Source organism: Podarcis liolepis, assembly GCF_965112155.1.
Source record: "Podarcis liolepis genome assembly, chromosome: 12".
In the NCBI taxonomy this organism is placed as follows: Eukaryota; Metazoa; Chordata; class Lepidosauria; order Squamata; family Lacertidae; genus Podarcis; species Podarcis liolepis.
The window spans coordinates 35322176-35344239 of record NC_139563.1 but is presented as its reverse complement, the minus strand read 5'-3'; the positions used below and the strand labels follow the sequence as shown (position 1 = coordinate 35344239).

General features: G+C 40.0%; 1 protein-coding gene across 5 annotated transcripts; it reads left to right on the top strand.

The window, feature by feature from the left end:
- The first annotated feature begins 897 nt into the window (after nt 1-897).
- Nucleotides 898-19554, top strand: TRA2A (transformer 2 alpha homolog). Of its 5 annotated transcripts, XM_083468556.1 has the most exons (9): nt 910-1140; nt 8771-9080; nt 9351-9484; nt 10911-11070; nt 13046-13234; nt 15367-15482; nt 15950-16066; nt 18239-18306; nt 18721-19554. In XM_083468556.1, the coding sequence occupies exons 4-9, from the start codon at nt 11038-11040 to the stop codon at nt 18729-18731; spliced, it is 534 nt and encodes a 177-aa protein (XP_083324682.1). In that variant the 5' UTR covers nt 910-1140; nt 8771-9080; nt 9351-9484; nt 10911-11037; the 3' UTR covers nt 18732-19554. The 5 variants fall into 5 exon arrangements, with proteins under 5 accessions (XP_083324680.1, XP_083324678.1, XP_083324679.1 ...); XM_083468554.1 differs by lacking the exon at nt 8771-9080 and having other exon boundaries at nt 898-1140; nt 15947-16066; XM_083468552.1 differs by lacking the exon at nt 8771-9080 and having other exon boundaries at nt 906-1140; nt 10911-11079; nt 15947-16066.
- Nucleotides 19555-22064: the final 2510 nt, after the last annotated feature.

The following is a 22064-nucleotide window of genomic DNA, read 5'->3' as shown; positions in this document are numbered from 1 at the left end:
CATGACTTCACATGGAAGTGAGCAGTTGAGGGCAAATATGGCTGGAACATCGTTACTGATTTATTATGACTTACAAAATTTATAAACAGCTTAATTGCAAAAAAACACCCAAAATAAAAATCCCTAAAAGTGGATTACAGAAAATAAAAACAGTAAACTCAGGAAGAATTTAAAACATACTAAAGTTAAAATACTAAAACCAATTAAAATTACCTGAACTTTCTAAGCATCTGGGTAGGTTTGTCTAAACAGGAATGTTTTGGGCAGGTACCTGTTTGATCTCAAGAGTCAGGGAGTTCCAAAGTGCAGCTGCTCCCACACTATGAAACTGAGTTATTACAAAAGTGGGATAGGTATTATGTGGCACCTGTCATGGCCTTTAAAGAGAATGTGTGTTGTGGAGCTTCGAAGCTAAAGGGATCATCGACAGTATCTATTGGTTTATAAGCTACAGTGTATATAGAAGGAATGGACATCTGGAGATAATGTTGCGTGGGGATCCTGCCCGAACTTACACAGGAGTTAGTCCAGCCTAGAGTCAGCTGCCTTCGCTCCCAATGTAGATGCTGTGGAAATCCTATAATATATAACACATCCTTTATTACAAGCCCTACATGGAAAGGCAGCAGGCAGGAGCCACATTCCATGTTCATATTCCTCCACAGATCCAGAGGAGAAAGAAAGCCAAGGCTTTGAACCCAGAAACAAAACAGCTGATAACTATAGACCTAAAGGAACTGTAATCACTACAACGTAAGCCTAGCAACGGCCTAAACAGGAGGGGCTGCGTGGACTCTACTGCGCTTGCGCCACTCCACCTGCCTCCCGCTTCGCTCCTGACGGCGGCGTCGCCTCCATTGTGGCCTATGGGGCGGGGCATTCGGTAGCTCCGCCCCCTCGCGCAGTGTCGGGCGCAGACCTTACGGAGCGAGGCGCCATTTTGCGCTGCTGCTGCTACTGCCGCTGCCGCCGCCTCCGCCGCCACAAGAGGGTAGCTAGTTGACTGAGGAGGCAGCCTCAGGAGAAGGTCGCGGCGCTCAAGCGCTCCTCGCCCGGGTTCCCGCTCGTTTCGTCCGCCTGCCGGGTTGGGAGGAAAGCGCCGCCATGAGTGACGTGGAGGAGAACAACTTCGAGGGGAGGGTGAGTAGTGAGCGCTTCTCTGTCCAGGCCGAGGTGTCGGAGGCCTGGCCTGGCCCTAGGGCACGAAGTTGCTCGAGACGCGGGGGAAACGGAGCCTCCCAGCCGGGCGCGGAGCGGGGCGGAGCCACTCGGAGGAGAGCGCCGTTGTTTCTCCAAAATGGTTTCCTTCGCCTGAGGTGGGGGCCGCGCTGACGCCCGCGGGGGCCGTTTTCGCGGTTTCTGTTCCGGGCCTGGCTTTCCCGCCCTCCCATTTTTGAACCGGGATCTTTAGTCTTAAAAAAACAAAACAAAACCCCCAAAAACACGATCCTGGGATTCCGGTTGTTACGCTCTCTCCTGATTCCTAGCCCATCCCCTTCCCATTTTCTAGTTCTGAGCTCTGCTGTTATCGCTAGAACCCGATGAATCTCTATATATATTATGTTTAAAACTGCAAAACCATCCCCGCTTTCTTCTTTTCCAAGGCCCCGACCACCAAATCCTGAGCGAAGTTAGGATTTGTTTGGTAGGGAGGGATCTCAACGCCTCGTGTAGATCAGGAAATCCGGCGCGTGAGGACCGAGGCGATCTTCTTTCTTAGGCAGAAAAGGCTGTTTTCCCTCCGGCTCAATCTTTTCAGACCGAAGACCCACCTTTAGCCCACACATGCAATTGGGGACCTACCTCTTAATTATTTTTTTACTGATACATTGCTATGACGGTGGTTCTGTAGCGACCCAGCTTTAGGTCAGGGTTCCTACTCTGCGGTTGAAGGTCAGCGTCCTCCTAGGCAGCCTTCTTGTATCTCCAGTACGACTTCTAGTTTAAACAAGGAAAGCCAGAATCAATTTTTTGTTGTGTCTGGGGTGGCGGCAGACATTTTGCTCTGTTTAGGTTTGTTGTTAGTAACTCAACGGTTTGATCCAAAGCCCGCGCCTGTTTTGTTATTTATTATTGTTATATATGACCCCCTCGGAAGCTTTCTGAAGGAGAGGTGTGAATCCTCTCTCAAAAGAATTGGAGGCATTATTTAGTAATGGCATTGCGATTCATGCCTGGGAAAAGTGCATTATCCTAGCTTGATTTATCAGGGTGCTTTATACTAGTGTTTATCTACCACTATACAGCAGCTTGAGAGACTCCCTTTCCCCTGCCCTCCAGTATAAAGAAGTATGAGGGAATTTCATGATTCTGAAATACGTGTCTTTGGCACAGCTTGCAACTCACAATTTCCCATATAAATCTGAAAAGTAGCAATAGGGAGGTTTGGGTGAGTGTTGTAAGCCGAACAATTCCAGCCATTCTTGGGTGGAATACATTTATTTGACCCTTGGCAATTATGGTCAGACTGGGCTGGATGTGGGACTGGAACAGCATTAGTTACACTTGGTGAATGATCTGTACTTGGAGGTGAACAGGGAGAAACTTTTTTTGGACCTCTCAGCACCTTTTAGGTCATTCCATTCTTCAATTCCAGTTTGAACTTCTAGACAGAATGTCTGGGCTGTTGGTCAGAATGATTCCATGTTGTTTTTTAAATTGGCAACATTCAGCATAAGGATATTTGGAAGACTCACTTAGTGCTGTGGGAATAGGGCCTGCCATATCAATATGCTGATCACATCCATCTCTATTCTCTTATGTAAGCATCCAGGAGTGACTGTCAGTGTTGAACCAATGTATGGTGGCTAAGACAAAACAAAATGAAATTAGGCCAAAGAAGGCATGGGATCACCCACTACCACCACCTAAGTCTTTGGCAGGGAGGGGGTAGTAAAGTAGCTGGACGCAGATTCACTGCACGACTAACTCTGCAGTACTGTACTGTCTACTGTGCTATATTTAACACATGCACGCATGTGTGCATACATGTTTTAACAGGAAAAGCACACTATTTGTTTCCATATCCATTTTTTACCATAGAGAGAATGCTAGTTCTGTTTTTCCCCACCAGGGAAGAAGGGGTGAGGGAAAATCTACATCAGAAACAAGGTGAAGGGAGATTGACATGGGGATCTGCTACCCCAGTGAAGCTTACCACATGAGGCAGTCATTTCACCTTGCCTCGGGTGGGCCAGCCTTGTCTATATGTACCCTAATTCCAGCTGTGGTGATTTGATCAAAGCATTCTGCGTATTCCCTCATTATATGAAGTGAAAAGTTGCCAGCTAGCACCGGAGTTTTCACATTAACTGGCTTGGAGCTCTAAAACCTGAGCGGTAGTATTTAATGCTGATTGAACATTCCAAGAAAATACCTTGCATTCTTTGTGCATTCAAATTTAGTTTTGAATGTGCACAAAATAAAATAACATGTTTAACCTGTGATGATGAGTGTGTGTTAAATATATAGAGCCACATAGTTCTGTAGAAAGTTAGCAGGGCAGAGTATCTGTGTTCAACTAGTTCACTACACTTAGAACAGATCTGCACAATTCAAAGCAAACTGCTGCATCAAAAGTGGTGTTCTATTACAGAATGCTTTGTAGTCATTTGGGATAGTAGAGTATATCTGTTTGGTTTTCAGTGCTTTGGTGCTCAGTACTGATAATGGGTTTGTTGATAAAACACTTGGTGCTCAAAAGAAAATTTTAAATAGCTTGTAAATGAGCCCACAAATACTTTGCTATACCTGTGTTGGTTGTTGTTGTTGTTGTTGTTGTTGTTGTTGTTGTTCTTCTTCTTCTTCTTCTTCTTCTTCTTCTTCTTCTTCTTCTTCTTCTTCTTCGCTTAACTCATTCCTTGCCTGCCTTCCTGGAGCCAGTTTTATCATTCTATATCTGTATTAGAGTTGTGGCTTGGCTCAGGGCAATTTTGTATGTTAAATGCCCTAGTTCTGTACCAGAGCATGCTTGCTCTTATATTAGTAGTTTTTGTAGGAAAAGGCAGATGACTGAATACATTTGAGAAAGATAACTCATTGGACTAGTGTTTCTCAGAGACAGCCAAAACAAAAACAAAACAAAAAACATGCCAACCTGACAATTACTTGAAGGCTTCAGTTGTAGAAGTGCATTTTGAAGCAGGACTAAACACTACTACTGTTTCCAATAAATACTTGACAACTTGAGAGGTTCAAAGTTAATTCTATATTTTCTTAATCCTAAATAGTTGCATAAAGTATTGGGAAATTGCAGGTGATAGGATGTTTGATGCTTGGGGATTTAACAAAATATTGGTAGTCCTATGGTTGGACCATACCTAAAAAACATAGATGCAGACTTATAATATTTTTTTAAGGATTTTTGTCAGGCTGTATGTTGGATCTGTATTATAATTGCTTACGTTTATTGTAGTGTTGAAAAACACTGCCATGTAATGTCTGAACCCCTTTAGATTCTAACATGGGAGCCTGTCTAGCAACCATACTCTTGGGCCTTGGAGGGCTGTTACCCTAATCCTAGAAGTTTAGGCCTTTGCTCTGATTATTTAGTAATGAAGGCAGCGCCCTCCTTTATTGTTTCTAAACATTTCAAGGCTAAACATGAATGCTTAGAAGAAATTCTAGGGCTGAGTTCTCAGCTTTGGATGAAATTTAAGAGAACTTTATTTCTAACCTGCACTGGTGTGTTTATCCTGCCCATGCTTTTAACATAACAAAGGCAAACAATTCAAGTGTTAGCTATGTTACATTGGTGCTACTTCCAGTTATGCCTTTGAGCTATTGGGTTCTAAACATACATTCAGAAATGGACTCAGAATGTGTGTTCCATGTTGAAATGCTGATGTAAAGCAGCAGTGGGGAATCTTGGGCACTGGGGGCCAAATCTGGCCCTCCAAACCTCTCTGCCCTCTAAGATTCACTTCCAGGCCTCACTCCTCATCATTTCTGCTTTTCACTATCCTTGAGTGTTTTTGCCTGGCTAAAATTTGTCCTTGAGCTTTGATAATCCTTTTGCTAGTCTGGATGGAAGATAGAGAGGGTTGTCTGAGAGTGTGTGTGGAAACTATCCCAGCATGTGGTCCTTTGAAGTCTTCGCAAACACGTGGCAGCAGGGACCAGTGCAGGGCAAGCTGATGGGCAATCAGCTGTCCTCCAAGCCAGGTTCAGCACAGCTGCTTACAGTAGGAACCCCAGCCTGGCCTCAGAGAGGCTGGAAATTGTCTCCACAAAAGATAGAGTTGTCTTCTGCACTATAAAAACAGCATGGTATATTGGTAACCCAAGGACCAGAGCAGATACCATGCTGTTTTTATAGTTACTATGCTGCACACTTTCATGAATTCGCCTGATCTCCTTTTCTATAGCTTAAGGCAGGTTTGGACAACTCCCAAGAGACTGCGATCTATTCCCAGTATAAAAAAACGCAGTGATCTACCCATTGCCATTGAAGGGAGGAGTATGCATGGGGTGGGTGGATTGCCCAGAATTTTTTTTAGGAGAGAAGTGCCCAGAGTTGTTGAGGTTTTTGGGGGGAAGATTGCACAGAGGGTTTTTTTAGCTTTCCCCCAATAACTTTTTGTACACGATGAGGATCCCGTGATCTACCACTGGTTGGGAATCCTTGACTTAAGGCATTGGGTCTGAGTGGTCTGTAGTTAGTACAAACTTTGGAGTGCTCTCAACTCTAGGGAACATGGGGTTCCTGAATTGGTGCTCTTTGAGGATACTGGAAGTACTTTCTGTGCAGACAGAATTGCCTGTGAACCAGATCATTGCCCTTCTTCACTGAGTGCCCCCTGAGCATACTGGTTTTATTTGGAGTTGATGGTATCTTAATTAGCTTTATTGAGCTTTTATTGCTAGCTGTAAAACTTCTATTTCTATAGCACTCTGGTGCAAAACTGCTTTACAATGCCAGTTCTATTCATCTTCTCTTATTCAACCTCTCAACAACCTTGTTAGGTTGAATGATGGTGAGCACAGAAATTATGTGGCTCATTAGGAATTTGGACCTAGGTCTTGGACTTGCCAGGGCATAGCAAACCCCCCCCCCACTAGGGTTTAGACTGGTAAAAAGATATCCCTGTTGTCATGAGGGGAAATGTAATTGAAGATGATTTTTTTCAATTGATCACACCTTTTAATTGATTTACTCTTGCAACTCTTTAGACCCATTTTAAAGTGCTTGAGAAAATTTATTGTCCTGTCTTGTTGAAGGTATCAGCAAAATAAAATTAACTATTTTTAGATTCCTATTTGTACACATTTATCAATGTTATATAACAGTATCATTGTATTTGAAAGGGCTCATTTGACAAATCCTTTTAAAAAATAGTTTTTTTTATAATTTATTTATTTATTAAATTTGTATTCTGCCCTTCATCCAAATATCTCTGGGTGGTTCATATATCCCACGCATCATATAATACAAAACTTAGTTGTTTATCTACAATATCAGTGGTACCTTCCATTCCGCTTTGTTTATGGCAGTCTTCAAAGTTGAATGGTAGTTTCTCACAGGACTCTTAAGGCTGCACACTCAGGAGTAAGTCTTACTGAATTGGGTGGTACTTGCTTCTGTGTATAGCATTGTCCCGTAAATTTGTTTATATTGGGTCCCAAACCATCCCAGTCATCACACACTAGATAAAGAATTTAGCTTTCTTCCACCTTCATATATACCTATTTACATTTTGAATATTAAGAGTCACAAATTTTGGTGGACCTAGTGATTACTTGTGGTTTTCCTGACCTCTTGTCTGAGTCCTCTGCACAGAGAGCTCTGGGAAAGAGTCTCAAGTTGTGATTGGATTGGGCAAGTAGCTGCCAGGAAGAGATCCATGGTTGCAGATGACGAAATGACCACCTCAAGATTCAGTCACGGCTCCCCTATGCTTGGGTGTAAGTTAAACATGTGAATAAATGCTAGTCTAAAGGGTTTATACCTTTGATTCTGCTCAGAAAGTTTGTCCTACATTCTTGACACTTTTGCGTTATGAACATAGTTATCTGAAGGCAACAGAAAGAAAGCTTAATCAACAGTAGTTGTAATCTGACTATTAAGTCTTCTCTTAGCACCTTAATTTAGGCTGTTATCCTTTACTCACTTACCTGTGGATAATTCCTATCGAATTACTGCTCCATGGGGCTTACTTTTGAGTAGGCATGCCTGAGATTGCCTTGCCAGTGTGAAACAATTTCATATATGAAAAAAATTATTATGAGTATATTTTTGCTGCCACCTTGTGAGAGTGTTAACCTGGCACTGCACAGTATACTCCTTCTTTACTAATTGATTCTTGTGGAAGTTTGCTGGTGGGATGTTTGGGTTAGAAACTTAGTCAATGAAGTGGGCTTTTTTCTTTTTAATGGGAAAGCATGAAAAATGAGGCACCCTGCCCCACTTTCATATTTAATATTTTCTTTGGTTAAGCCTTTTTCCACCATCAATTTCCCTGTCTTTCTTACCCATTCCTCCTAATGTTTTTTTTTAAAGAACATTGTCTTGTTTTGACAATTAGGCACAGCTCCACAATATGGTATTTTCATCAACTCGGGGAAAGTAATGGTGCTATTAAAATGTGCACGTTTAGACTATCGCGAGTATGCAGATTCCCTCCTGAAAAATTCACTACTTCACTCTTCAATATGACATAAATATGGGAAAACAGGTCTGAAATGAAATGATAAAATGACATCTTTAATGAGAAACAAAACAGTAAGAACTATAAGACAAAATGACATTTGGCAAAATAAATGCAGTAAGAAGTTTTCATTGGCTAAAAAGGGAATAAGCTAGACAGAGCAGTACAGATTGCTGTGCAAATGAGAAAAGGAGGGCACAGTTTTGATGTATCTTAATGTAATGTTCATGATACATACAGTGAAGATTCAAATTCAAATATGCAATATCTTTCCATAAAATTCTTGATCTGTTCTTTTAGTTTCTCTGTTTGCCCAATCACCTCTTTTGAGTGTGCTTATTCAAATATCTTATTTTCCTGTATTGCTTGTTTGATTCATCTGTTGCTCTGACAAGGAATACAGAATAACAGTCCCAGTTCTATAAGTAACTTCACATGGAGCCACTACCGAAGTTGATTTAAGTTGTTACTGAAGAAGAGCCTTAAATTGGCTTCATTTCTTCCCTACTATGCACATATTTTGTGGGTTTTGGATAGAATGGTTAGGTTTAGGGGGGAAAGTATTTTGGAATATTCAGATCATTGGCACATCTGTGGCCTGAATCCCAAGAACTGCAGCTAGTTGGACTTGGTACTTGTCTGTCATGAACAACTGCTCCCCAAGCTGCATGTTAAACTTCTTGAAGCTGGGAGTTTAAAAGTTTGTGATGCGGCCTGGGGTGATGGGGAGCTGGGCATTATATTAGGCATGTCTAACTCCCTGTTTGCATCTAGTGTAGCTCTTTGAAATCTGGCCTATAAGTTTTGTTTGACATTTTTAACTTCAGGCAATCCTAGTATTTAAGGTAACACTGAAGTCTGTGTGTATCATATGGAAGTTAGAAAAGGAGCAGAATAGATTTAGAACATTTGGGAAATGTTGCAAGGAAATCAGTGGACTCATTTTTAGAGCCTATATGATTACACCAGTTAAAAGATTTTTTTTTGAAAAACTGCTTTTATAAATTAGTTATTTGCACTTTACCTGCTGGCTATTCAATTTTGGTAGATAAAAGTCTGAAACTCCAGCAGAGTTTTATAATCCCCACATGCTTAAATATACTAAATGTTCTTTTTCCATTAAGGTTAATGTTCGTGAAGAAATGGAAGAGTTTTTTCCAAGAATGTGGAAGATAAATCAAGATAAAAGAAGGCTAATGAAAAGTGTTAAAGATCAGAAAATTAAAATTGAATGGGGGAAAAAATTGAACAGAAGATTGGTCAGATAGAAGCACTTGAATATTTTTAAGGCTATAATGAATTGTTTGAATTGGGGAAGAATACACGAAGTATGAAAAATGAAAAACTCAATGAAGAATGAAGAAAAGTAGAAAGCAAGAGTGAAGTAGAATTAAAAGAATCTGGAAGAATGAATGGGTCCTAGGTTAAGTAAATGTATGGTTTATGTTCCAGTGTCTGTATGATCAAGTTGTAGATGAATTTGCATGATTACTTAGTTAATAGAGCATTGGTCATCCGGTTCGAGTAGGGAACTATTTGAGGAAATCACGCAAAGTTAACAGTGGGTTAAACAGAAGTTTGTCCTGGAGGGTATTGCCTAACCATTTGTTTTTCAGGCACAATCAATAAAATATAGTTACTTTAATATAAGAAGGTAGGCATTTGTGCAACCACTACCATTTGTAATACTGCTTTTTTTGTTAGGAGTCGCGCTCCCAGTCAAAATCTCCAGCTGGGAGTCCTGCTCGTGTAAAATCTGAGAGCAGGTCAGGATCGCGTAGCCCATCAAGAGCTTCTAAACATTCTGAGTCACGCTCTCGATCAAGATCAAAATCCAGGTATGTGTCTGTTGTTATACATTCTGTCTTTGCATAAAACTTACTTATTTTGGGCCTTCAAGGTATTGAGGGGTTTCATGGAAGAGATTCTGAGTTGTACTTTTTAAGAATATTTTATATGGATTATTTTTAAAACGTCATACCTTGTTCTTTAGCAAGGTTGAACTGCTACTCAGAGTAGCATAGAATTATAGGAAGCTCCCTTATACAGTAGACCACTTGTCCATCTCACTCAATACTGTGTACACTTGCTGCTTGTCACTACCCAGAGCTTCAGACAAGCCCTATCGGGAGATGCTGGGGTTTGAAACTGAACCTTTGGCATGTGAAGCTTTTCCTGTGCCATGCAGCTACAACCCTTCTCCACAGTGAGGTTGTTGTACCTCCTCATGGCCTAGTTGCAGCACCAACTACACTATGGAAGTGCTCTGAAAATTTTCCACCATGGAAATGCTCTGAAAATTACCCTGATAGCTATAGGAGATATGAAAATTCTCCTTTCTGATGTCACAAGGCTTTCTGCCTCTAACTGGAGAACAGTTTGTAGATTACCATCACATAAGACAAAACATAAGACAAATCAGATCCTAAAATGTAAGAAAAGCTATCTCCTGTCTGTCCCCAGTGACAGTGAAGCTTCCATAAACCGGCATTCCATACAATGGCTTGATTTTCACACAACAATAAATCACCTAAGAAATAAACCATGGCATCCTGTGAATGAGAAAACATGTGTGCACACTGCACAACCACTCCTGCTTTGCTTCATTCTGCCTGGAACCAAGAGAAACAAATCACAAGGCTGGTTTTGTTCTCCTTTAGCTTCTACTCATGATTTAACTTGGTTCCACGACAGACCAAGCAAAACAGGAGTGATTGAGAAACATGTGACTTACCATGACATGTGAACCAGTTCTTTGTGGTGTTTTATATGTTCAGTGGTGAACTGCTACCTTACGAAATTGTTGTATTGAAACACCATTACATGGCTAGCAATTACTCAAGAAATTGCCTGCACAAGTAGTTAAGAAATTCAAATTGTAATACAATAAAATGCAATGAAAGAAATAAAGAAGCAGTCAGTACAGTTAAATCATATACCATCTAGCACAGCACAATACAATTGCTACAAAATGCAGAAAAATAATTGAGTGGTCCACCAAGACCCTAAGCAATTTTCATGTGGTCCTTGTGGGGGGAAGTTTGGGAGCCCCTGGAACAGATAAATGTTGAAAAAGTTATTTACATGTTACAAAACGTTTATTTTAAATTACTTGATATTTTAAAACTGTGCCAGAAACTTACTTTGATATGCTTTCAGGAGCATATATAAAAAATAATAATGCATGAATTTATGAAAACTTCCAATATTTCTATGGTGCTTCACAGATGTTTTCATATAACAAATAAAATGTATCATTTGAAGGTCCAGGTCAAGAAGGCATTCTCACAGGCGTTACACTCGCTCTAGATCCCATTCTCATAGAAGGCGATCACGAAGCAGATCATACACTCCAGAGTACCGGCGTCGAAGGAGCCGCAGTCACTCTCCAATGTCTAACCGAAGAAGGCACACTGGCAGCAGAGTATGTAGTGTAAGCTTGTAGGGAAATTATTTTAAATCTCACTATGAATATATGTATAAGAAAAGCTAATCCATTTAACTAATTTATTTTTGTTGATTAGGCATAACATCCACAGCTTGCAGGTTTCTGCGGTCAAGAATAAGAGGAGCCTTGGCATTTTCTGCTTGTCAGGTCTATTAGCGTTTACCCTAGCAACCAGCAGTATGAATACCCCACAATACTTTCCCAAACAAGGAAGTGTAGGGGAGAGGAGCACCCTGATTTTCTCTTAAGGGGTGGGGGGTGCTGGTGGTGGAAAGAACTGGTGGCTTTATGGGAGGAGGCCCCCCCAAAAAAACCAAACCCAAGAGGTGTGTAGTTCTTTGCAAGAACAGACAACTTTGATATCTAATAGCTTTCAAAAGATTTAAAGTTGGGTGTGGGAAATGAGATTTAAATCCTTGCTGGTATGAAGATATTTGGGTAGACTAGATCAGCTGTCCCCAGCATGGTGTCTTACAGATGTTTTGGACTACAACTATCAGCCCCTGTCAGCAGGAATCACAGATACAATTTCTTAGAAATTTTGCATCTATCCTGTGCCAGTTTAGGGAAAGTTATTTGTCAGAGGCATTTCATGATAAACTGTTGATGGACTTTAAGTGGCCAGGCAAATTTAGTGGTTATTTTTGGCCCCACCTTGCCTTTTGGAATTGAGGTATGGTGGAAGCAGCTGAAATTGGCAAAACCCCTCTGATAATTATGGGCACAGGACTCTGTCTTTGCCTCTATTCTGGTTTTGCTATGCCGCATCCCTTGTGGTAGGCTGGTAGGATACTCTGAGTTACTCTAATTTACATAAAAATTATTTATGTAAATATTGAGGCATTATGGGATGCAGGAGTCTTTGTAACTCACTCCCATTCCAAGCCACCATTTTGCCTGCTGGCTCTGGCAAAAAAAGGATCCTGCAAGCCAAAAGTCAGGTGTTTCTATATTTCCTATACTGTATATAGATATGATTATACATTTTAAAATTATGGAATTACAACATCTTAGGCTCCATTTGTTAAACTGATCTGATTTTAGGAGTGGGAAAGGAACTTGAGATCCTTTCTACTCTCCTTGGAGAGTTTTGGAGCACATGTGCGGGTGGTACAAAGCAGGTATGTTTCCATTGTATGGCTGATTAAATGTTCCCTCTTTTGTAATAAGACACTGAGGAAATTAACAAGACCTGTTTGGCTACTTCAAGGAAGTTGTTCTTGAACAGAAAGGAGAATTGCAGGCAAATGTCTGAAACACAGTCTCCAGTCAGTGTTGAAACCAGAATGCTATATCATTCCATCTACCCATCACTAGATGGTAAATACATGTTTTAAGCTGTAAAAGATGGAACCATCATGACATCAACAGAATGCAGCATTTTGGTCAGATTTCAAAGAACTAATTCTCTTGTTTGCAGCAAACATGCCCTTTGCATGTTGTGGGCTGCCGTTTCTATCATCCCTAAGCTTTGGTCATGCCGACTGGGGCTGATAGAAGTTGTAAGTTCAAAACATCTGGAGAACCCAATGTTGGCTACCCCTGCAATATAATCTTGTAGCCCAAAACATCTGGAGCGCACCATGTTGGCTACCCCTGCATCTTGCCATAACTGCATTAGAAACCCTCTAGCCAGTATATTGTCAAACCTCTGTAGGATTAGCTGCTCTGTAGTAAGTCCAGCCAATTTGCTGTACTCTCTCTGCAGCCAATGTGCCCCTCCCCCTAGTCAGCATAATGAAGCGAGACCTTCTGAATCCTCTTTCATTATGAGAATTGGATCCAGTGGTGGAGTAGGCATAATAGATCTTCCTTTCCCTTCTTGTGTTACTCAGAATGTGCAGTTATCTAAAATACCTTGCTGCCTATGTCAGTGAAAGAATGAGTGAGTGTGCAACTGGCACTGTTCTAGACATGCTTTGATACTTGAATTTGGTTAAATTTTTTTTAGGCTAATCCAGATCCTAATACATGCCTTGGCGTGTTTGGCCTCAGTTTGTATACTACTGAGAGGGATCTTCGTGAAGTCTTCTCTCGTTACGGACCTTTGAGCGGTGTCAATGTGGTTTATGATCAACGAACTGGACGATCAAGAGGATTTGCTTTTGTTTACTTTGAAAGAATAGATGATTCTAAAGAGGTAAATTTATTAAGTTGGGAAGGTTGCAAAGTTTACCAGTGATTATGAGGCTGTAGAGGTTTCCCCACAGAGTTGAGATTCCCTGGAGACTTCCAGGTCATTTGAGAGGTCTGGAGGAGTCACACAAGCCTTGGGGCCAAGGCAGAACATAAGCATATAATGAAAGGCAAATTCAGCGTGCGCACACACACTCTCTTTTAAAAAAGTTGTAATAGTACTGTATAAATCTGTGAATCAGCCACAGTTGTCCAGTGCAGCCCTCCCTCCTGATTGCTAATAATAATCAAGACTAAATGAAGACTCTGAGAGTGTACACTCTGTGCCCACTTGTATGTAAATTCCCTCTTAACCACACTGTAGGGTTACACCTGATAAATGTAAACACTAACCAGGATTTCAAACTAGGCATTTGAAAAAACTGCATTTGAGAGAGGAGAAGCATAATAAGCTTCTGAAAAATAAACTGGCATTAAAACTTAAATTTCAATTTTTAGCTTCAGTAAATAAAGCAGTAATATAGTTTTAATCAAATCATGTGGCTGCTATAATGCATAATTTCGACTGAGAATGTTTCCTCGTGTTTACACAATCATATATAATATGAAATTTGATCTGCTGGTTACTCTAATTCTTAAATCTACTTGTGCCTCATTCATGAGGGGGAGCATGCACTTCAGGCTTTTTAAAAAAAACAACAGCTATGCTATGTCATTTGGGTCTGTTTGATTCCAGAGACTATGTTGATGATGTGTCAGTACTTATGTGAAGCTGTTTGATAAAAGTATGAAATTTGAATGGTAGTCTTTGTTGGTGTTCCTTTGCATAATAGCATTTTCCAAGTTGTCTTGGAGTAACTATATATTGGTATGACTAGTGCTATAATCTATGATGCTTTGATTCAGGAATTTCATTTGTTTTTGTAGTGTGGACCTTTTGGTGAGAGAAGATTCTTTAAAATAGTGTTTGCTGTGTTTCAGTGATAGAAAGAAATCACTAGGTGGCGATATAGTCCACATTTAATCACATTTGAAGTAAATTTGCTTATGGATTATTAATAATAAAATAGGGGTAATATTTTTCTTTGATTGTATTTTAGTGTTTTTATATTGTGTTTTTTAAAAAAGATATTTATTAAAAGTTTAATAGTTACAGAAAAAAGAAGAAAACAGTAAAAAGTTCACAATACATCAAAAATAAAGAGAAAAAAACAAAAAAAGAAAACAACAAGAAAAGCAAAAACATTCAAAAAACACATCCAATATCTCTATATCTCTACCTTTCATTTACTTGTATCATCGACCTCCTCACACCTCCCTTTTTTGTATTCTTGTTCAATTAGCTATTTCAGCAAATCCTTTCCATCTTTCTCAATTTTTGTTCTATAATTTATCTTAACACAATCTGACCTTAAATTTTACACTTTGGCCCATTAACAATCTATTATCTATCTAGTGTTTTTATATTGTGAACTGCCCTGTGATCTTCAGATGACAGGTGCTATAGAAATTTAATAAATCATTATATCATTGTAAATTATTAATGCTGTCTAATTTGCATGATTAAGAATAGAGCTAAAAACTCACAGTTAATCGAGGCAAAGCATATAACATCCATGAGAGTGCATTCGAGATAGAGCCTGGTGTGAAGTCAGTTCCTTAATGCATTGTTTGAGTGAACTGCCGTGTGGTGAGTGAGTAATTAGGAAGTCGTATAGGCTGAACCTGCCATTTTACTAAGCTCTGCTGGAATAGGTCCTTGTAAGTGAGACAGAAAGCATGAAATGGCAGCTGAACAGCAGTAGTAACCCAGCCATGTGCACCCTGCAGGAAGCCACACTAGTGTGTGGTCCCTTTGCTTCAAGGGAAATGGCTCCCTGTTTACCTTTTGGGGAGCTTTAAAGGCAAAGTGTCAGGAATGCATCAGCTTCTTAGCAGGGTGCTGGCTTTAAAAGGGATCCTATTTCACTAACTTTAATGCCCCAAGTCAGTGGAGACATTTTAATTCTCTCTGCTAGAGAAAAGACGGTCCACTGATTAGCAGGATACTAATAACTAAAGACAAGCTGAATTTGCTTAATGAGAATAAGCACTAATTTCTCGTTACTGGACCTAAAGTGTCTGCCTTCTTTGCAGGCAATGGAACATGCAAATGGAATGGAGCTGGATGGCAGGAGAATCCGGGTGGATTATTCTATCACAAAGAGAGCACACACGCCCACCCCTGGAATCTACATGGGCAGGCCAACCCAGTAAGGAGTTTTCCTGGCTTAATCAGAAGAACTGCATTTTAGAGTCTGTGATTCATAAGAAACTATGTTGTTAATAAATGCAATAGTTCTGTCTCTTCATAGGCTAATCACTGTCTTACTCGAGAAATCCCTTTTGAAGATCCATTCGTTTCATGTTCTTTAAACTTATTGTCATTATTTCCATGCCACCTTATAACTCACTGTTGCTGAGTAGCATGCATTACAATGCACTGTGAACAATAATTACAAATACAATTAAAGGCAAACAGTTCTGGAAAATTTTTTAAATGTGAACGCTGCCCGTTAAATGGCCTAGAGAGCTATCTAATCCTGTAGCTTAAGTAATCCCTTGAATGGGAAACCTGCAAGCTGCAAGTTTAAATCTTAAAAATATTTTTTTTCTCTTGAAATAAGAGGAATCCTAATATTTTGCATAATGCATCTTTTCTTCTCTCCCAAAAAAGTAGTGGAGGTGGTGGTGGAGGAGGAGGAGGTGGAGGAGCTGGCCGTCGCCGTGATTCCTATTACGACAGAGGATATGACCGAGGCTATGACAGATACGAAGAATATGATTACCGTTACAGGTATGCATTCTGATTTAAATGAAAAGGCTCAGAGGAAATCTTTGTCACAAGCATGAACATTGCATAGGCATAGGCAGACACATGGGCAGGAGCTGGTTACAGAGTGAGGCTGTAGTATGCAAAGTTGGAGAAGAAGGTAAAAGAAGAAAGGGATCGTGTGGCCCACTGAGTGTGAGGGGAGAGTGAATGGGAAAGATGGGTTCTACAGCAGGCATAGGCAAACTCCGGCCCTCCAGGTGTTTTTGGCCTACAACTCCCATCACCTGTAGCTAACAGGGCCAGTAGTCAGGGATGATGGGAATAGTAGTCTCAAAACATCTGGAGGGCTGGAGTTTGCCTGTGCCAGGTCTAAAGGGACAAGCAGACTGAGCAAGACGAAAAGGAGAAGCCTTGGGTTGCTGTAGAGCCTTCTGGTCCCTGTGCTTCTTTGTCTTCTGGACACACATACCAGTCCCCCCCCCCTTTATTCCTGTTTGGTTTGCTGGCAAACTAGATGAAAGCTTTATATTTCAAAAGTAGTAATAAAGTACGGAAAGGGATAAGAGTGGGTAGCTGTTTTAGGAAGAGGAAGTTAATGTGAAAGGAACACAGAAAATGGATGAAACATTGGTGGTTGGGATAAGAATATTAAAAGCTGCCTTCACTTACCCTCCCTGCTTTAAGCAGAATTTGCTGATCCAAAGTCATGTCAGTACTTGAGCTCCCTGCTGCAAGAAGATTGCTCTGGCATAGGACTGAGTTGTTTCTAAAGAAGGGTTAAATATCAATCGAAAATGTCTGTAATTGCCAGGCAATTGTGCTGATCTCTGGGTTCATCCATCCTCATTTAATTGCTGGCTCCATCCTTCCACTACCATTTTGTGACTGGTGGGCCCCACTAATTTTAGCCCTCAAGTGGGCCCTAGGGGTAGAAATTTTAAAATAACTTTATAGTCTTCAAAAATTCTGTTAGTTCATATAGTGATCTATAGTTTGTATAGTGATTTATGGTTTGTTGCAAATAAGATTATTGCATCCATATAACTGCTTTCCAATTTATTAAAGCACGTTTAGCCTGTTTTACAAACTCTGCAGTAGTCTCAAAGCATATAACAATAAATATTTTGAAACGAAATAATTAAAGCCAAATCAGCCAAGTAAAATAGCTTAAACATCTTAGAACTGAATAAACAAAAAAGCCCAGTACCTGATAAATCAGGGAATTAAAACTATTCCATATAAAAGCTAACCTATGGTCAACAGTTTACAGTAGCATGTTGTAATCATATACAGTGGTGCCCCGCAAGACGAATGCCTCGCAAGACAAAAAACTCGCTAGACGAAAGGTTTTTTCATTCGCGATTTGCCTCGCAAGACGAATTCCCCTATGGGCTTGCTTTGCAAGACGAAAACGTCTTGCGACTTTGTTAAACCGTTTAAACCGTGCTTCTCAAGAAGAAAAATTCGCTAGACGGCAAAAATTGCGGAACGAATTAATTTCGTCTTGCGGGGCACCACTGTATGTGTTTTTTTCACACCAGTCTAGTTACATCTCTCTGAAAATCAAACTTATCCAACATCTCTTCTAAACAGGGAGCTTGGATAGCAAGTTGTGTTTATGAAGTATTACAACTTAGTGTGCCATATGACGTTGGTGTTGAAATGACTGGGTTGAGGAGGACTAGATTATCTTTGTAGTCCCTTTCAACTCCAGGTTTCTTTGGCACAAGAACCACTATTTGTTGCGGCTGCAGGAGCACGTTTGAGGGTGAAAATAACATGCCCATGAGTATGGTACCCAGAAATTAGTCTGCCTTACATTTGGTCAGGTATAACAGTAGATACTTATGAGAGCTTAAAGATACAGACTTAAGTGAAAAAGAGGTGTGTGTGTGTGTGTGTGTGTGTGTGTGTTAATCTGTTAATGTATTATGGTTTGTAAAAACAATGTTTCCATATTAATCAGCACCTTAAATCACTGTGGAATACTATTTAAGAATAGGTGTCTTTAAATTTGTCCAATATGCTGTGGGGGAGAAAGAAACCATGCAAATGAAGCTTGGTTCTTCCATATGGTTAAAATGTGTATGCTGTACAAATCATTTGACAATATTTTTTTAACTCTTGAATAGTACATACGCCCCATGTACTAGAGCCACTGCTAACAAATGTATTTATATACTTTCTTCAAAGGAGGCGATCACCTTCACCTTACTATAGTCGTTACAGATCACGGTCAAGATCCCGTTCCTACAGCCCAAGTAAGTATAACAGCAGTCTCACCAGGGTGGTTACAGCAGAGGAAACATCAAATCAAAGCACTGCCAGGCTTCCCGCCCGCCCCACCCCCTTTAAAAAGTCTTTCCAATTTGCCTTATGGATATCCTCTAGTGATTAGACAGTAGCAAGGATACCATGTTCAGAGCTCCTGTTCCGTCTGTGGATCTCCCTCTCCGCTTGCAGACGGGGATCCACAAAATCCTATAGCGCATGCAACACCTTCACAGGGACCATAGGATTGCAACCCTAAGTAAACCATTTGTATGTAGTAGAAGTTGTTTTTAGCAAAATGAAGTGTGACAGAAGGGGAATGCACTGATACTGGGTGGAAGGAGAAACAAATGAATATGGAATTATGAACTGATGGTTACAGTGTTCTCTCTTCTTTCTTTCAGGGCGCTATTGAAGAAGAGAAGCTAGTCACAGTTGCAAATACAATTTTTAAACAGCAAGTTCCGAACTTCGCTTTCCCTATAGATCCCCTGCAGTTATCTGAAACCCTATTAAAAGGTCCTTGGTTCATTTAGAATATATGTATTTTCAGTTGAAATACCAGTTTTCCATCTCTTCTTATTGTAATACTCCAGGTGTAATTGTTGTAGCTTTATGTACTTAAATATCTTTAAGCGAAAACTAAATAGGAAACCCAAAGTGGTAATACGTTTTGTGAATTTTTTTTTAAAGCAAGTGGATTTTTGTTGAACGTAATGGGGAAGGAAAACAGAAGTGTGTTAAAGCCCTGCATGTTGTGTTTCAGTAGAAATCTACTATTTTAATGAACTGTTCATCTTTCTGCCTATTACTTTTGAGGAAGAAAGTGTTGTTCTGTATCTTCAGTTATAGCCCAAGTCAGTGCATGCTCTTAAACCAGAGCATTTTCACTCATTTTCTCAATACAGTGATTTAATAATAATAATAAAAAGCATTGGAGGGAAGTCCTTGAAAAAACAAAATTCTCGCATACTACAAATTTCACCTTGGCATGTGTTTAATATAATCACAGTGTTAATATGGATGACATTTGAATTTTGGTTAATATTAAATTGACTGGAAAACGTTCTTATGTTTGCCCCATAATCAGGACAGGCCTAATTTACTGGGCGTAGAAAATATTTGATCTGTTCTCAGCAGTTCTATATGGAAATAAAATTATGGTTAAGCAGGTTCTGTTTGGTACTATGGATTTCAAAACTATTATTTTGCTTCTCAAAATAAATTTAAATTTACCAGTGCAGTGTTTCAGCATTTCATACAATTGGTTAGATATGTTAAGTTTCTTGCAAGGAATTAACAAGTAGTATATCCTGAAATCTTGGTATTGGATCCAACCTAGGTTAGCTGCTCTTTAAGTCCCATCAGTTTCAGCTAAATTAGACTGGAACCAACCCTTAGATTTAGAGTTGGGGTAGCGGTGTGCACAATAAAACATATGAGTCTGCTTCTGGAGAGAGATCCAACAGCGTCTTCCCTAAAACTATGGACAATCTGGTGTCACTGAAATTCAGCACATGGAAAAAGAATTGAGGGATTAAGCTCTGGTGTATCACTCCCTATATTAGTAAAGTGAGTGTGCAGATATATCGAACAGCAAAATGGATGCAAAGATGGGGCAAGATGGGAACCCAATAAATGGGATAGAGCATATGGGCATGCAAAAAATAATAATTATTATTATTAGTTCGTTAGAAGAGAGCTTCTCCCCAGAATCAACAGGAGCTGTGTATGTGCATAGCTCTCATGCTGCATGCAAATATAGGTAACAGAAAACAGCATGGAGGGGTTGAGCCCTCAGCTGGCCAAAGACAGGTCCCACACTGAAGAGAAGCAGGAATCACGGGGGGAGAGGGAGAACTGGCATCTTGGTGTGTGTTACATCCTAGGTGGGAGCAATTGCCATTGCCCCATACACGGCAAGACGCTAAAAAAAGTCCTGATGCCCACATCATCTCCTGCCTCACTTTTTGGTTTGTCTTGCAAGAGTACCAAAATTCCAGGAAAGCTCAGTATTTAAAAACAGGCAAACATTTTCTTTTCCCTAGTTGTCCTTTCTGGGAGCAAACACCACTTTGTGGTACAACTAATGGTCAACCATACTACAATACTGTGTGTAGCTTCTGTGTTGAGTAAACTCTTCAAATCTTGGTGTAAGGGATGAACTGGAAGGCACCCACAACAAAACTTTAAATTTTTTTAAAAACAGCATTAGAATGCATGATATTTACTTGGAAAACAAAGAGGAGCAAGTATGTACAACCCAAACTTTCTATCATTAAGCATCGTTAGGCTTAAGCATAAGTGCTTATACAATACATACTTGCATAACCTAAAGTAATACAAATATCTGTGGCCAAGGAAGAAAAAAGTACTTCTTTCTTGACAGAAGCTTTGATTTCATCCTTTTGAGTCTCATACTGTGATGTGGAGATTTCCTTTCATTTGTACACACAAATTGCCTCCCTTTTTCCTCATTTACCAGCTCAAAATGCGTACTGGTCTCCGCGGATAATGTTTGATGTGCAGAATGGTTCGGTATATAATTTCAAAGCATTCAATATGTAAGACAAATGTTCCATATCCTGTCTCATCTGAAATTTACAGGCACTTGGAGTGATTGAGAATCTTCACCATTTTTAGGCATTTAGTTTGAACTCACAAGGGGCAAGCAGTCTGTCAAGCCCTACCCCCGCCCCCGGTTACACTGCATTGGCTGCAGAGTGTGCCTGGCTAATGTATGAGTGTCATTAATCTGAAAGGGGCTGCTTTACTCACATATTGGGGATGGGAGACCCGATTGATGAGAGTTCCCATCCCTATACACACGGAAACTGCTTAGCACCAATTGCACATTAGCTGGGGCTCACCCAGTTCGCAACCGCTTGTTCTTTTGCATGTTAAATGTGAATTCCTGAAGAGGAGTCATACTGCAAATTTATGAATTCTGGAAGAGTAGTGCTGTTAAGCCCGTTGCAACAGGTAATCTCATGCCACTATTAATTTAAGATGCTAAGCAACTTTGTTTCCCAAAAGCAATAATGTTAGGATTCCTATTTCCTAAAGTTTCTTTTTCATCCAAGTGCTCTCCTTTGGTGTGGTACTTAAAAAGCACGCATTGGGTTTATTTGTTCACATCACTAATCAATTTACATGCCCTTGTCCTCTGATATTTCTCCACTTTTATTTTAGATAGATAGGAAGGATTTTTAAATCCTGCCGCTTTTGAACCTAAGATGCATTACTAATGGTTTCACAATCATATCATGTCATCTAAATATTATTTCCGGTGTAATTTGCATGGGAGTTGAATGTATCTGTTTAGGTGTCCTGACACCAGAACTACTTGGGATCCATGTGGATGCATGCATTTGTCACAGGAAGAGAAACTAACTCTTACGGGGGGAAATTAAGGGTGGATCTAGACACAGTTTAAAAACACTATAAACAAGTCAGAAATTAAATTGTTACTACAAAAGGGGGGAACCTATACAACAATCCATATAAATTCCTTTTTGCTCTCTGGTGTTGGATGTTTATAACACATTCAAAACGTATTATTGTGACAAATGTAGCTGAGTCCTAAGCCATGTAAGGCAGCAAAGCCCAGGATGGTGGGGAAGACAGTTGATGAGTTTTTCCTGTAAGTTACATGTGTTCAGATGTTTATAAACTTGTGTTCTCAGTTATACAAGTGGGGTACAGCAGATATACACATATTAAGCCCACTACATCACATCACCATGAC